A 17,542-nucleotide genomic window follows, 5' to 3' on the forward strand; every position below is an offset into this window, starting at 1 on the left:
CTCAATAACAACCACAATTGGAGCTGATACTTCAGATATGCTGCTTCCATTTGAGGCCATGTCAGCTCACATTTCCATTTTACCAACTGTTATTCAAGATAACTTTTTAATGAGAAAACAAGAAACAAGAAGTTCAGTTTATGAACGTTCATCTTCCCTCATTAAACAGCGGTTCTCATCTCACACCGGAGCTTCTGAAAGGTTAACTTTTTTAACAGCTCAGATTGTTTACTGTTCAAAGTAGGGCATTTTATACCGATATGTTACATTTTCCTTTAGTTAGCACCCTCAACCTGTGCTAATGATTTGTTTTCTGCATTAAAAAAATAAGATTCACTCTTATAGAATTATTGATGTCTCTATTAATTTTTCTATGATATAAAAGCATTATCATATGCAGTACAATAGTTTTCTGCAAAATTCAGAGGAGAAATATAAAATACTTGCTCAAAAAGATATTTAAATATTTGCCATATTTTTTTTATCAAAATGCAGCTGGCCCATTCAGAAATGTCCTGTGTCGACAAGGTGATAACCATAAATGGTATGGGTACTTATAACTGTGTTTTTCATGGTTAACAGTTCAATACATCGTAAAGTGATCTCACACACGACCAGATCTGAATATGATAATCTAAGGCCCATATAAGGAACTTTAACTAATACCCTCAACATATGAAGGTACTTGGTAATCTTTATATTTGAGGCTGTTCAGAAGATCCTTTCAGCAAAGGTAGTTCTGCCAGCCTGCAGTGGTTTTGAATACTGTTATTATAAATCATTAAAAAAAACTGATGTATTGCCATGTTCCCTGCAATTTCCCAAAGTTCTATTTAGGAAAGTTACATTATGTCACAACTTACAGTAGAGTCTCTGACACACACACAAATATATATATATCTATATCTATATATATATATATATATATATAGAGAGAGAGAGAGAGATTAAAAATGGCTTAAAATTCAGAAGATCATTAAGCAGACACACCAAGCCATAGTTTTAATTTTATGAGTCTTGAGAAACTGAACATGTGAGTGGTATTGAAGGACTTAAAGATATTATCCAAATGAAATTCTGGATTCACAGAGAAGTGACATACTTACTTTCCTTTCATCTCAGCTGTAATTCAATGAAATGTAATAATATTCTTAGACTTAGTTTTTGCTAAAATATGTTTGATAATATTCTTGTCAGGAAAAACAGCACTGCCATGCAACAGATTATCTAAAATATTAATTCTTAATTTCCACTGTTTACCACAAACCTCATTTGAATAATCACATTTTCTTATAATTTGTTTTGTTTCTCTGCTTATAGGTAATAAAATGATAATGTTCTCATGTTTAAATATTTTCTTTACATATTGGTATTTGTTATATATCAGTTCTGTTTCTCACATATTTGCTATAAAGTTTTTGTTTCTAGCTGGACATACATTTAATTAAAAAATTTCTTGAAAAAAGTCACCTCAGACATTCAGCCAAGAAATCATGTCTTATGGCAACTCTTGTTTGCTTTGTTATATTTTTAGTTACTGGCCAAGCTTAATTTACAATTTTAGCCTATTAACTAATGTATATTCTCATAGGAAATACCCATTGACATCCAGAGGATCATCTTAGTTTTACATTACAACTGCAAGCTAAATACGCTCTGTTACCTGGACCACAATGAACACCTTCTGAACAATATCTGAATGTGAAAAATGTTTGCTGAAACTGAGCATACACTACTTATTACCACCAAAAGGAAAACTAGCCAGGTGACTTTTATTGTGACAGTATATTTGCATGACTTTTTTTCTGTTTCTCTTCAGATTGGAGGATTTCACTCTAAATATGGAAACATTTTATGAAAACACATATGCATTACTGAATGCAGGATATAATTATCTTTACAGGAATGATCTAATATGCAGGAGTTCACAGGTAGGTATACTGTTTTTCATTTTAAAGACTTACCTGACTTGTCAGTTCCAGTTTATGTAGAAAGGGGGAACAATTATATCTTTTATCAGTTATAATCTGCATTTGTTACTGAGGTTCTAGAAAAGTAACTGTAATAACTGTAAGCTGCCTGTTCTGTATCCTGACTCATCTTTTCTCTTATTGCTATTGAATTTGTATTATTACTTTACTGTTAGATCTGCATGATTTTTTTCATCACCACTGTATGCAATACAATTTGTGAATATTAACTGAGATGTTTCTGAGTTATTGTTTATTTCGCCTAGAATTTGTATATACTATTTGAGATATTATTGAATTATTGTTTACATGATTTGAAATGTATCCTCTGTGCAGCTTTGCTCCCTGGGTCTCTGCTGAAAAAGGGCTATCAGCTCAGTCGGACTAACCCAGTCAACAAATGTAAAATAAATAAATTAAATAAATAAATAAATAAATTCTCTGGGTAAATACCACACCAACAAGAACTTTAAATAACAGCTATAAAGTTACTTTCCAGCCAAGGTAATAATCATTTGGAACAGTCATAACTTACAAACAGAAGTTTACAATTTGGAGGCGGAAAATCACTTTTAAAGATGAATCCACAGTATGTTCACAGAATATCACATTATGAATGCAAACCGAATCCACTCTGCTAGCTGTAACACAAACAGCACATTTAACAATACGTGAATGTGTGTAATTTTTTTACTGAGGTAAGCAATAATCTAGTAACTAGATTTAGCAGACAGCAAATACAGGAGACACAAGAAACAGTATAAACATTTCAGCAAGAGGAAGACAAGTCGTATGACTTGTTTTGTAGCATTTTCCTGTTTTTTTTTTTGTTTGTTTTTTTTTTTACCTGCACTACTCCGGAGTAGCACTGAGGGGCCTGGGCGTAGACAGGCAGGCTGTAGGGGTGAAGCACCACGGCAGGAGAGGAAAGCATGGCACATAATATTCCAAAGCAAAATGGAGGAAAAGTGAGACACAAGTAAAGAAGAGAAAAATACTATCCTTAAAGCAAAGAAGAAAGAACAGAGAAAAGTACAGGCCAGAACACGAAAAACTGCTGTTAACAGGGCTGAGCCCTCCTTCTTTGTGCTTCAAGCTGAGATTAGCTCATGCTGTTCAAGCTAAACCTCACATAGTCATTCCAGGAAACGAAAGAGAGACATTTGACACTTGACAGAAAGTAAAGGCTGTTCATTTGAAAGTCAACTTATACTAGACAGGACTCAACAGCTGCTTTTTTTTTCTTATTTGGACAGCTGCAGTAGTGCTTTTTCAGTTTACTACAAATGTGTCCACCGTAAAAGGTTAGGAAATGACAGAATCAGAAAAAATATCACTTTGTTAATACTAATAATAAAATATCATTCAGAACTTCAGCTTCACAAAATATATGTTTATTCTTAATTGAATGTAGAGGTAAAAATCTATTAAGACACAGGCCATGATGGAAGAAGCAGACTGCTTTATATGCTTCTGCTATTATATCTTTCCACCTATTTGTATTTTCAGATTTTAATAAACAGCGTGTATAACTTTTCTTATTTTATAAAGGCAATGCCATGCCAGCATTCATACTGTTGAACTTAATCTGATTCAGCTGAGCATAATATAACATAACTGGTCTACTTCTAAATTTTGAAGTTTCAAAACTTCGAATTTCTTATGGTCGAGACCATAAGATCTAAGTTTTGAAACTTTAAATTGTAAATAGAAAAATAAATAAAAACAAAATAATATTTTTTTTTTACATTTTTGCAGGGGGGGCAAGCCACCCTGCACCTCCTGCTAATTACATATACCAACTCCAAGATCGGACTACAGCAAGGAAAACAGCAAATATACTGTTCCGCGCTGTCTGGCAATCTCCATTTAAATGATTAGAAGTTTCAAAACTTCGATTTTATGGTCTTGACCATAAGAAATTCAAAGTTTTGAAACATCAAAATTTAGAAGCAGACCCAACATAAAATAATGTAAAGTATTGTAACATGATTTAATATAGCTAGCAGCATAGCATAGTATAACAAAATATAGCATAACAAAAACTTACATAACAACATAATGTAATGTAACATAAAACCATGACATATAATACAAAAAAATATATATATATATTTTCTTTAGATTATCTATCTTCTGTTTAATTTTTGTTTTTCTCATGGTATTTGCTTCTAGCCTAGACTTGCTAAATAACTCTGTATAACTCTATCTTTTAATGTTAATATTGTACCAAATTTCATTTTAATTATACTTTATTGTATATCTTTGTTCATTGTTGCTACTTGGAGCTTTTCTCCCCGGGCCTCTACTGAAAATGGACATGTATCCAGTTAGACTAGCCCGGTCAACAAATGTAAAATAAATAAAATAAATAAATAAATAAAATAAACATGACATAGGATGTAGCACAACATGATGTGATTACAAAAGGAAGCAGTTTATCTATCTTGTTTGCCTCCTGAGGTACATTTTAGATAAAGATGCTGCTTTTTCTCCACCCAAGATTGTGCAGTTGCTGCTGCCTGTTCATGTCTTTTGCAGGCCTCTGTAGATTCATGTCCTACCACCCACTCCCAGGATCCAAAATTCTGTCTGTGAAAAAATATTTTCTCAGGTACATATTAAAGCGAGAAGCCTTCAGCTACATGAGGTGTTTATATATACATATTACTTCATGTGCCTGCTCTCTTCAAGAAGTATAAGCCAACTGATTTCAATCACTGCTCACAATCTTACCCCTCCTGTATACTCCCTCCCTTTCATGACCTTTTGAACTTCTCCTGGACAATACCCAGCTGTCTCACACCATTTTCCCTACAGAGTCTTCAAAAATGAATGCACTATACTAGATGTGGTTGTACCAACATGTGACAAAGAGTGAACATAGCTACGCTGACCCCTGTTATTTATACTCCTCAAATTACAAACTTTTTTTGGCAGTTCCTGCTGCACCTTGTGTTTATGTCAGATAATTCAGGCTAAACTGATTATTAACCTCAGGTTCTTTTCAACCACTATAATCTCATTGTTAAATGTCTGTGGATATTGTCTCCAAAATACTAAACCTTACATTCATCTGCAATGAATTTTGCTTGACAAGGACATACTAGGTCTGCTTTCAGGCTTTCCTACCATCCAGGGCTATGACACTTTAACATATACTAGCACTAATATAAATTGATGGATTTGTCAAGTCTATATTCATTCCCTTCTGGGACATACCTTTCTCAACTGACTACAACATCATAGACAAATATTAGAAATCCCTCTGGCCCAATGTGTATGCTGTGCATTTCTTGTGTAAATCAGACACAGCATAATTCTAAAGAGAATGAACAATGTGTACAGGTGAAATTTTGTTGCATGAGGCTGGAAATTCAGAAGAAAATAGGTTACTATTCATATACTTGACTCACTTAAAATAACTGCTGATTAATCCAACTTGTTCCATTGAATGGGTTTAGCTGCATACTTTTTTTTAACTTGCCTCAGGGTAGTGCAGCCCTGGAGTAGAATTTTTATGATCAGGTAACCAACCATAACCCACTTATTATGTGTTTCAGACAATGATGCCAAGAAATCTAGCTCGAGAGCGAAGCTTGAGAAGTGAATATTGGCATCCATGTTGAGAACACATAATATGAGGTTATGACTGGTGAGACAACCATAATTCTTTCTAGTATATGGAGCTTTATCTGCCACATGCATTACTAGTTAAATGGAAAAATGCAATGTTAACTCAGTTTTAACTATTAACTGTTTGAAATTTATCGTGGTTCTCTGTTAAGGTAGTGCACATCAGATTATTCCATTTTGTCATTCACAATAACTTGTGTTCTAAGGGGCTTCATCAGTTGTGTGATGGTGATGTTGTAGCAGTGCTAGTTTACATGGCAGGATACTCGTGGAATCTTTTATTTTCTAAGGAGTGTTTCTCTAAATAGTGTGTAGTACTTGTTTTATGTTCTCAGTAATTGTCAGCTGCAACACTGAATAATGGATAAACCACTGTAAATCAGTGCAATCTGAATGTTATGACACACTGCTTTTCTTTAAGATATTTCCTTTAATAGTAAGGCATACCATTATTGAAATGAAATGCATGCAGATGAAAAAAAAAATAATGTGTTACATTCTGCACTCATAATCTGTCTTTTTGTTTTTTTTTTGTTTTTTTTATTAGTAAGTCATTGCCCTCAAGTTAAACACTGGCATCGCTGTGCCAAAGTCAAATTGTAAGAACCTCTAATGTCTACCCTGAATAACTATAGTTCAATGTTAAATGTGTCATACATGACATTTCTTACAGATAGGGTCGGTGAAGATGAACTTGATCTTGAGGAGAGGCTGTCATGTGAGCTGGATGTTAACTTGCTGCAATGCTGGGATCAACTTGATGCAGGTAACCCTACAGACACTGATATCACAGTGCTGCAGGGCCTTGAATAACAGGTTCTGCTATGTGCAGATGAACGCTGACATGGGCTGCATGGAAGACATTGTGTTTGCTTTTCCTTCCTACTTCCACTACCTTCTTGAGATACAGTTGTAATGCCATGTGATATCACCCCATTTATTCAGCCAGAAATCACTGACACTGGTGCTGACTTCTGAGAGGTAAATTTCAAAAAGGAGCAGTTCAAGGACTGATCACTGAGGGACTCCACTTGTGACTGGCCTCTTTATAGAGGTGGAGTCCACATTTCTAACTTCCTGGGTCCTGTCTGTGAGCCAGTTGGCTATCCACCTGGTGACATACAGGTTTGTACCTAACCTCTTGAGTTTGTCAACAATGACCGAGTGGGGTATTGTGTCAAATGCCTTGGCCAGGTCAAGGTACTCATTGTGAATGATTTTGCCCTCATTCATTGCTTTGGTGACCCTCCCAAAGAAGTCTATCAGGTCGAGTAGGCATGATCTGCCCTTGCCAAAACCAAACTGGGGTGGTTCCAGTCTTTGGAGGTTTACTATATCTTTATTAATCATCTCCATGATAATTCTTTACATGGCTTTACATATAAGACTAGTGAAGCTTATGGGTCTGTAGTTGCCAGGGTCTGTAGATGGCCCACCTTTGTACAGAGGGATGACTGTTGCCTTTCCCCATTCATGAGGCATGAAGCCTGTTTGGAGATTACAGTTAAATAGTAATTCCAAAGGCCCTGAAAGGTCATATTTCATGCTATTTAGAAGGCATTCTGGGTTATTGTCTGGGCCCATTGATGCACTGTTCTTGATCTTAGAGAGGGCATTAAGGACCTATTCCCTAGTGATAGTAGGGGGAGTTATAGTTGATGATATTTCCTGAAGGAAGGTTAAGTGGAGTATTGAAGGGTAATGTCGGAGCTGAATTTATCATCCAGGAGGTTTGCTATATCTTCTGGCTCAGTATAAGTGGCTTCATTTACAATGATCTCTGCATACAATTGTGTATTGCCTTTGAGGTTGCAGACATAGTTAAATAATGCTTTGTGGTTATCCTTGGCCTGGGAGGCCAACCTTACTTCAAATTTGGATTTGTTAGACTTTATTTATCTTTTGAATTGTTGGGTAATAGCTTGTGTCCACACCACCTCAGATTATGCCAGTGTTTTCGTCACCTGTGTCATAATCACCTTAATGAATAGAAAGGATATGTTTCTTATTGGGTGTTAAATAGAGGTCCCCAGTACTGCTATGGGCAATTGTAGTCTGCCTTGCCTTTACTCCAACACATCAATCGATATCATTGGCCCTCTTCTTGCACTGTATTAATGCGTGGATCTGGGTATAAAACATGTGGGGTGACATAACACCCACATTCATGTACACCTACTACAATTCCTAGTCTAGCATGTTAAGATTATGCCATAGTAATGTATACAGCATCATTAACAAATTCATAGTAGTATTTCAAGCATTTGACATTACACTGACATCTTATGCAACTGATAAAATACTTGTATCTTTCCCTTAATACCTTCTTGTAATCATACTTTCATTTTCATTCATGAGTGACACTCAGAAATCCCCCTAGTAAAGCAGCATGTATCTTGACACAACAATGCATTTTTGAAAATGCAGTACATCAAACTACAATCACTACAAAGTACGTATTTCTCTCCTGTATAGCATGATCATTAAAAATGACACCAAAATGAGTTTCCAAAATATCTTTCACATTGCCATTAAGACTAATTCATTAAAATTCCCAATTCTGCTGTCATGAATTTCGATTCATAAATGACACCCATTTAATCAGTATTACATAAATCATATCTGATTGTTAGATCAAAAAAGAACACAATTCTTCAAGTAAACAAAGCAATCTAATATCAGTGTGAACTGCTTGCCAATCATTTACAGCATTTTTGCTATTTAATCCTTACTTGAAAATTTTTGTGGTTTCTTAAACCATTTGCTGCCTATCTTAAGAGATCTCAAATTAATATGGTGTTGTAAACTTATTCATGTAAATTCAGGGACATTTACATGGGTTGTATGCGATTTATGCTATTTTTTTTATTTATGAATTGCAGTACCACATCAGTGTGTAAAGCAACAAATCTGTGTAACCAGACATTGGGTAGCTGTGAGCACATGTCAGCAAGTGACAGAGTCCCCCCTTGCTATTCATGTGAACATGTGAACAATCATAGTAGTTCTCTAATGTCCCAATGTTTAGGAAAAGGGAAAAAGGAGTCAGATATAACTGAGTCTATATAATCATAAAGCATAATCCATCCCCAGCTTGCATCCTCTGACACACCTCATCACCTCAAATTACTCAGTATGTAATATAAGTTCATAATGACACACATAGGAAGATTTAATTATACATAAATGAAATAAAAAAAAGAAAGAAAAACTGGGATTTCTACTGATGCACTATTGCAAAAGGGATGCTTTAAAGAAATTATTAATGCACGACATTCAGGTTTATTGATCAACCAAGTATAAATACCAGTAAAGCACAAAAACTGAAACAGATAAAAGCAACTTTAAAACTAATAATTACAAGACTGAATGTTATTAACCATGGAAATTAAATCTTAATGTAGTGCTTTAAAAAAATCAAAAAAGTCTATGTGACAATTTATTTTGGTAAAACAAAACCTGCCAATAATAGCACTGCCATGTCTAAAGCCTCTACTTGTTATCTTGGTTTGGATAAAGTCATTGCACACCACAGAGTGTTTGGTTCCAAACCTGTGAAACACAGACCTACACTTACATACTTCATTCTGGTTCTGGCTCTTGAAAGATGTCAGCACCTGTGTAGGCATGAGCCCAAGCTCTGAGCTGGTCTCACAAAGAGAACAATTTTTGCTCTATCTTCTTAAGTATTTTTACCTGGAGAAAATAGAGTCCTGTGTATGTGGGTCAGGCAGGAAAAAATTGACATATGGCAGGAGTTGGGTGAATAATTGTCATCCTTAACAGGGATCACCTGCTCCCAGTACTGCCACAGGTACTATGACCAACAGAAGCATAGGCCTGACTAGCTGGCTGGGGGAGCAGACAAGGTGATGACGAGAAGGCCATATTTCTATAGTAAACATTTTTACTTTTTTGCAAATCTTATATAAAATAAGTTAAAACATGTATTATAGAATATTGAATAAATGCAGGTAAGTGCAAGAAAAATATGTATGTTCAAGTGCAAATATATGTCTAAATGTAAGTCAAACAGATGAGTAAACATAAGCAAAACTGTAAACAGAAATGCATTGGTGGATACCTCCATATACTGTAATTATTACCTTAGTAATTAGCTGTACTTCAATCAAACAATTATTAGAAACAAAGTATTTGATTTGTGTAGGCCACAAAATAATTGTTAATGGTATAATTCTATAAGCCAGCAATTTCTTCCAAAATATTGAACGCACATACAAGATGGCTGAACTCAGTTAGCCAACACAACAAAGTCAGACTTGAGGTGGGGTTAAAACATCATGTGCATGACTAGCACAGAGAAAGCTGAGAAATGCACTATCACATTAATTCTGTATACATTTCTGCTTAATTCTCTTTATATGCTTACATGTATTAAGCAACAGATTATAAAAGCACACAGAGCTATGAAACTTTTCTAGTGCATGTATAATTTAAAGCACATATGTTTGGTTTAATACAAGCTGAAAGGAAGGATGTCATAACTTTCTTTCATTTGCTACATTTTATATGTGCGTGTGTACTGCATCTGTTTCTATGAGGGGGAAAGTATATTACATAAAACTGCAAGTACGATACGTAAGATATAGGGGAAAGCAAAACCTATAAAGGATTTGTAAAAAAGGATTGCATAAAGTACCTATCTCCCAAATAGACAAGCTCTACAGAGATATGAAAATGTAACAATTGGATATTTCATGCAGTTATTATAGTTCAACTTGCATTGGAAAAGAAATAGGCTAGTATTCATTGTCTGAGGCTTCACAAATGAGTTATGGTTATATGCAAATAGTAGCACTACATGGATATTCCTATAAAGTCAGAGAAAGGCATCTGCAATGAATATGGAAAAACAAAACATTTTTTAAAAATGTGCCCACTTTCTACAAAAGTTCTGCATTATGAATTTGCAATTTACTTCACAAAATTGTGATGGTTTGCATTACATTTTTTGTATATCTTGGGTGAGCACTGCTGAGTGAAGTCATACTTAAAATATTTTAGGAAACCTGCTGATTGTGCAGTACTAAAAAGTGTTTTTTTCAAAAAGAAAAGTGGTTACACAATAGAGAAAGCAGTTTAAAAAAGAGAACTTCTTTCTCTTTTATTTTTATATTGGTATAATGATTTTAATCCATTACTGTATGCTTCTTATATATAGTACAAACCAGTTAGACAGAAATATTCTCTTGGGCACATGTTATACTTACCAGAAGATTCCATCAATCTTTCTGTTCTTCACTGTAGCCGCTGATGATTATTGCTAATTTCTTTCTCAGCTATGATTAAAAGAGAGAAGGCAATTCTTATTTACATGTATTTGCATTTTTTATACATATAAATCTAAATATGTCTTTATTCATGTCTTAGCTATAATTTGTTTTTATTTTCTTTTTTATATTCTTTTGCATATACATCACTGTATGAATTAGTGCAATACTGTGCTAATATTCCCTATCATTCATGAGGAAAATAAGTATGGAATGTGTATGGAATTTTGTTTTCAAAATACACGTAACACTGTTTTCTGGTATAATTAATTTACAAATACAAAAATGTAGCAATTCATAGATGTTTGCATTCCTTGTCTGCACAAATGTACCTGATTTAATAGGTAATAGTGAAGCAAAACAGCATTTTCTCATTAAAGTTTGTGGTGGCTATTCACTTGTAACAGCAGCACCCACTCACTCACCTCCCCCAAATTACAGTCTAACAAGGGTGTGGTGTGTGAGGCTTCAGCCACATTGTGCATGCAATTAGAAATAGCTGTGATAAGCAACTGTTCTAGTTATATTTCTATGGCCTACACAAAATTGTCTTCATCTGATATAACTATTATAACGCTTTTCTTGTAATGGTAATGAACTAAAAATGTGTAATTGCAATTTTTATTTCATAACTTTATAAATCCAGTTACCAGTACTAGTACCTGTAACCTAATATATGATTTACAAACTTTATATATATATATATATATATATATATATATATATATACATATATATATATATATATCACATCACTATTTTAATACACTTTAACATTACTGATATTTTTCTTTGTTCAAAAGATGCATGTATGATTATAAAACATATTTATGATTTCATATACATTCAATAGCAGTATAAGTAATATTTTCAGGTACAAAGATTTGTCTTTGCAAATACCTGTATTTATGCAAACTTGTTATTTGTTTTTTTTAATATAACTCATTTAAGAAACCAAATATTTTATTTTACTTACTATAAAACTCTGGCCTTCTCTCTACAACCTCTTCTATCCACTCTGCCAGCTGGTCCACCCTACTCTTCTGCAAGTCTTCATTGCTGAGATGGCACTCCTGGCTGGAACAGACTATACCTGCTAGGCTTGACAGGTGGTCACCCAACTCCTGCCAGATATTGATTTTTATCCAGGTGCTTTTTCTTGTGCTCTCTCATTCTTCTTCAAGTATAAGTCATGCAAAAGTTAAAGCAATGTCTTTCAGCTTTTCACATTTATGGGGTTACCACACCATATCACTGGTCCACAGATTGATTGGCAGTGAAGTTTTTATGGTGTCGACTTGCCAGCCAGGTGCCCAACCTTCACAGAATGCACATGCACACATGCACCTACCTGTGTGTCTTTAAAACTCACTTGACTGCAGGGAGGACATGCAGACTCCACACAGTAGATGCCGATAATCGAACTGGAGACCCTCTTGCTGTGAGGTGAGAACGCTAAGCACTGTACCACCATTGGCAATATGAATCATGTAAAAGGTAAAGCATGAACAAGTTCTCTTTATCGACCAAGTTGGACTACAGCCCGTGCCTTCACAAGAGTTGTCATCTTTCAAAGAGTCAGAACCAGAATGAGGAAAGTATGGTCAGGGATGTATTAATCAGGGCTAGAACCACTATCTGTGGGGTGTGGTGTAAGTATGGCCAAGGATGCATTAATCAAGGTTAGAACCACTCCCTGTGTGGTGTGATGTGAGCATGGTCAGTGATATATTAATCAAGACTAGAACCACTACCTGTGGGGTGTGATGCAAGTATGGTCAGGGATGTATTAATCATGGTTAGAACTGCTCCCTGTGGGGTGTAATGTTAATATGGTTAGGGATGTAGTAATCAGGGTTATAACCACTCCCTGTAATGTGTGATATTGACGTAACCAAACCCTTCTAGTTATCATGGTCATTTCAACAGCTATTAATAGTATTAGTTAGTTTCATGTAACCAAAACTGCTTTGTCACATACTTGTTTTTATTAAAGGAAAACACTTACATTTCCCTTCCTTGTGTTATAAAAATGTTAATATATGATTAATAAATTGCACTGATAATGCTTATTGGTAAACATTATTTGTTTTGTACTCTAACAGCAGTATGTGTAATGTAGAACAGCATAACTTTTTTTTTTTGGGGGGGGGCTGAATAAATATAATATGTATGCACTTTTTCAGTTTTATGACTTTATGGTTTGTTTGAGTTGCTAGGGTGTAGCACACAATCTTGGAGGGGCAAGGATTAAGCTTCAGATTGCTGCAAACCTGAAATTTGGCTTACTCCATTGTTTTTTTAACTACATTTTTATTTTGGCTAGTCCATGGCCATTCACACCATGCTGCAGAAAGCTTGGGATAGCTGTGGAGTGCTGCAGAAATCCAAACACACTCACGAAAGCAACAGTAGTTCACAAACACATACCAACACTTTAACCAGTTTTTCTTCTTTATTACGATCTGGTACCTCGGCCTTTCGCCTTCAAGGGATCATAAACACAGTGTGCTACCAACAGTATATATACACATAGAGTAATGTTGATTAGCACAAACTTCTCATATTAGTTAAATTAATTAACTAATTAATCAATCAAGTCTTAAGGTGATCATACAGTTTTTTAAGGTGCCTTAAAGTAATATATCCAAAGTGCACACAGTGTATCATATAATATCAAATATCAAATAAATAATAAATAAATAAATAAATCTATCTAATCTAAGAAATTTTATTGAAGTAGTGAATACCTATAATAATATTAATTATATTAATCTTAATAATTTAAATGCTTAACTCCAAATTCAGTCCATAAGGCTTCAGTGTGTTATATTTCAAAATCATTCTAGTTTCTAATTCAAGTAGTCTTTGAATATAAATTTTCCCACTTTCAGAACAAAATGGTTTACCCAAAACACAAAACCTCAAACTATTTGGGCAACCACCATGTTTTTCAAAAAAATGCTTGGCCACAGGGCTAACTTCATTCTGATTTTTAATATCTTTTAGATGTTCCAAAATGCGTATTCGAACCATCCTTTTAGTTTGTCCTATGTACCATATATTCACACAAGAACAACCCAAAATGTATACTACCCCTACTGATTTGCAACTGAAGCGATATTTTGGAGAAAATATAACACCATTAATCTTAGTAATGTTACTGACCTTCACACAAAGGCTGCAATGACCACACGGATAAGTACCTAATGGAAGACTCCCTCTCTCATCACCCCTTTTAGAGAAGTTATAATTTAAGAACTCCTTCAAATTTTTCCCTTTCTTGTAAGAAAAAGTTATATATTTGGGAAACTCATGACTTTGGTACTGTCTGCAGCATATCCATGTTATTTTGAGATATGTTCATGTAACATTGGATCTGTAATCACAGTCGTCAAAATGCTTAAATTTGCCAATATACCTCAGTACAAGTTTGCGTGTTATTACAATTCATAGTAATGCATATAAATTAGCCTAATTTGCACATAACACATTTAAATGGCCCTGAATTTTCACCAATAGGTTGAACATCACCATATTAATTTGTGAATAGCCAAGATAAATGGCAAATGTATTAGGATACTGTAGACATACTAAAGTAAGGGAATATTTTTAAAATTATTATTTTATAAGAAGCACTTAAAATATTTCAATGTTAATTTAAGGCGCATTTGCAATGAACTGGGATGTATGTTGTGCATGTTATGATAGCATTGACTAGTTAATGTCTGTCATTTTGAAATTGCATTTCCTGACAACAGCAGCAGTGGAACTGATTTGTGATTACAGAAAATGATAATTACAGAAGTGTAATTTACTGATTGTACATACTTGGATGTAAATTCAGTGATTTCCTACAGTGTTTGTACAGGGCTAAGGACATGAACAGGCATGTGTGATAAATCTTGTGTTTTGCTACTGACGGTGAGGAAAAAAGGGCACCATCATCAGTACATGACAATGGCAGAGGATAGGGCAAGGCTGTATTTTTGGTGGCGAAAGTGAAGTGAATGAACAGTGGTTACCATATACTGTACTTTGGCATGGGTATATTGAGTAATCGTACTGGTTCACGTTAAGTGGCAGTTACTGTGCTTGGCAGGACTAGCTGGACAGCGTTTTGCACTTTAAGAAGAGATGATTACATCCCAACATTACTGTCACACTTTCTTACTGTTTTTTTTTCATGTAGTACTGCTGGAGAATAAGTGATCAAAGCAGAGAAAGGATAACTTCAGCCATGAGGAGAATAGTGACCTCATGGCAGCACTTACGACATATGGGAAACTTCTTTTTGGTAAAAGGGGGCCAGACAAGCTGAGAGGAACAAGGCCTGGAGTCAACTAGTTGTTGAAATAAATGCAGTTAGAGGCAGAACCTGAGCACTGACGCAGTGCAAGAAAAGAGCAAATGATATGGTAGCACATGCTAGAAGCAAGGCATAGCAGAATGCAAATTCCTGTAGCACTACAGGGAAGGTCTCCAAATCTTACTCAATTAACTCCAGATAATGAATACCATGTTCTCTCCGTCCATCCACGGAGATGACTACGACACAGAAGGTGGTGCAACAGGAATAATTAGAGGTGGAGTGGGCACTGCTCCATCTTATCAATGTCTGCAGCAGCAGCTACATGAAGATTGGTTTAAAATCAATAACAGTTATATAGAGAAACTTGAATGCTGACAAGCAATGATGTTATTAAACATGTCGCAATTCATTATTATTAGGTGAGCCTTGTACATCAGAAAATAATGGAAATGAAGGCGTGGCAAGTGTTCTACTCACCTTTACTTGTATGCTGTTGCATTATTATTATTATTATTATTATTATTATTATTATTATTATTATTATTATTATTAATAATAATGTTTTCTATTATTTTTTACAGAGGTAGCACCAGGAACAGACACTTCAACTATTCCAATAAATTTGGATGATGTCAGCTGCAGAATGGGAGTTGCTGCTCCTGTTGATAACATAGTTATAGTGGTAACCAGTCCTCAAGTTTAATGGCAGCTTTTCTCATCATGCATCATGTTAATAAATCCGCAGAAAGTAACAGTGCAACTCAAAGTCAAGCACAACTTGAGATACTATCCACAGTTAAATGAGAGGAATACCACTGCACCTCTACAACAGTATCTCCAAACCCAGAAGAACACCTCTGCACCAGTATCTCCAAATTGACAGGGACACCCCTGCACCTCTACACCAGCAACTCCAAACTCAGAGGAACACCTATGCACCTTTGCACCAGTATTTCCAAACCCAGAGGAAACTCCCTGCACCTCTACACCAGTATCTTTAAACCCAGAGGAATACCCCTGCACCTCTATACCAGTATCTCCAAATCCAGATGACCACCCCTGCACCTCTTTACCAGTACCTTCAAACCCAGAGGAACCCCCCTGCACCTCTACACCAGTATCTCCAAACCCAGAGGATGATAGCAGACACTCAGAAGCCACATTGTCCATGATAATACATTTACAAAGAGGAATCAGGCACAGAAATTTCTTACAGCTACCCCAGGAAACACATAAAGCACTGGCTTCTCAACAGAAAATGTGCTGTCACATTGTTAGGGCTCAGATTACAGCCACAGAGAGTCAGCTGGAAATGGTCAGAGTCCTCCAGGTATGCATAATGACTTCCATGACTTCTTCAAAATGGCATAAAGCAGGGATAAAGGTTACATTTATTAATATTGTGGTGACACACCAAGCAACAGTGGTCACTTCCATTTGTATACTAGTTAAGACATTCAGGAGTCAAGCTGGAATCAGTCTTGTCAGGGGCAGAAGACAGGATACTGTCAGGATATGTGGGAGAGATCACATGGTACTACCATTGCTTCTCAAAACAATAACATTAGTAGCCAAAGTGAACAATCACAGCACATTTCACACAGGCCATGTCAACAGTGATCTACATCTACCATAACCTCACATTTGAGGTCACGATCACAATCATGCAGTAGTGTCAGGTCAATGACAGTAGGATCACCTGCATCAAGTAGGTCATGACATCAGACTAACTCACGCTACAGTTCTCATCATAGCCACTTCTGCAAATGAGTTGCACTATCACCTAGCCTGTCAATAGGAGATGTGTATAATTCATTTAATCTTGAACTACTGTGAATTAGCTTCATTGACACAGCTTTCTGTTTAGTCAAAATGGGGCTATGGATGTGGAGAAGGTTGCATACACACACACACACACACACACGTATATATATATATATATATATATATATATATATATATATATATATATATATATATATATATTTTTTTTTTTTTTTTAAAGATGTATATACAAGATATATAAAATATTTTTAGATGATAATGAATGTCAGATGAACAGTGACAGCAAACCATATACCACATAATATAAACCAAATGCATCAGTTATACTCTTTGTGTTTTTTACAGTAAAGGAAACACTAACTTTAATGTCATGGTCCACAGTTCTGGACTAGATGCTGGCTATTACCCATGCAGCTGCATGCCGTGAATGAGCCTGCCACATGGGGTTCCTTACTACCACTGCTGCTTCTGGCTGGTCATAATTAGTAAAAAGTGGGAGTAGAACTGGGAGCTTCAGTGACAGCATGGGTCACTTCACTACCAGACCA

The 17,542-nt window shown here is 35.3% G+C and overlaps 1 protein-coding gene across 1 annotated transcript in view; it reads right to left on the bottom strand.

Annotated features, from left to right (window-relative positions):
• The window catches only part of LOC122791645 (RNA binding protein fox-1 homolog 3-like), a 122,640-nt gene extending 119,562 nt beyond the window's left edge, over positions 1 to 3,078 (bottom strand). Inside the window, exon 1 of the mRNA XM_044059460.1 lies at positions 2,818 to 3,078. Coding sequence (XP_043915395.1) covers positions 2,818 to 2,904 — 87 coding nt within the window. The 5' untranslated portion in view covers positions 2,905 to 3,078. The remainder of the gene's footprint in view (positions 1 to 2,817) is intronic.
• Between the last annotated feature and the right edge of the window lie 14,464 nt (positions 3,079 to 17,542).

This window comes from Protopterus annectens, chromosome 17.part0 (genome assembly GCF_019279795.1).
Source record: "Protopterus annectens isolate FY-2018-M chromosome 17.part0, PAN1.0, whole genome shotgun sequence".
Taxonomy (NCBI): Eukaryota; Metazoa; Chordata; order Ceratodontiformes; family Protopteridae; genus Protopterus; species Protopterus annectens.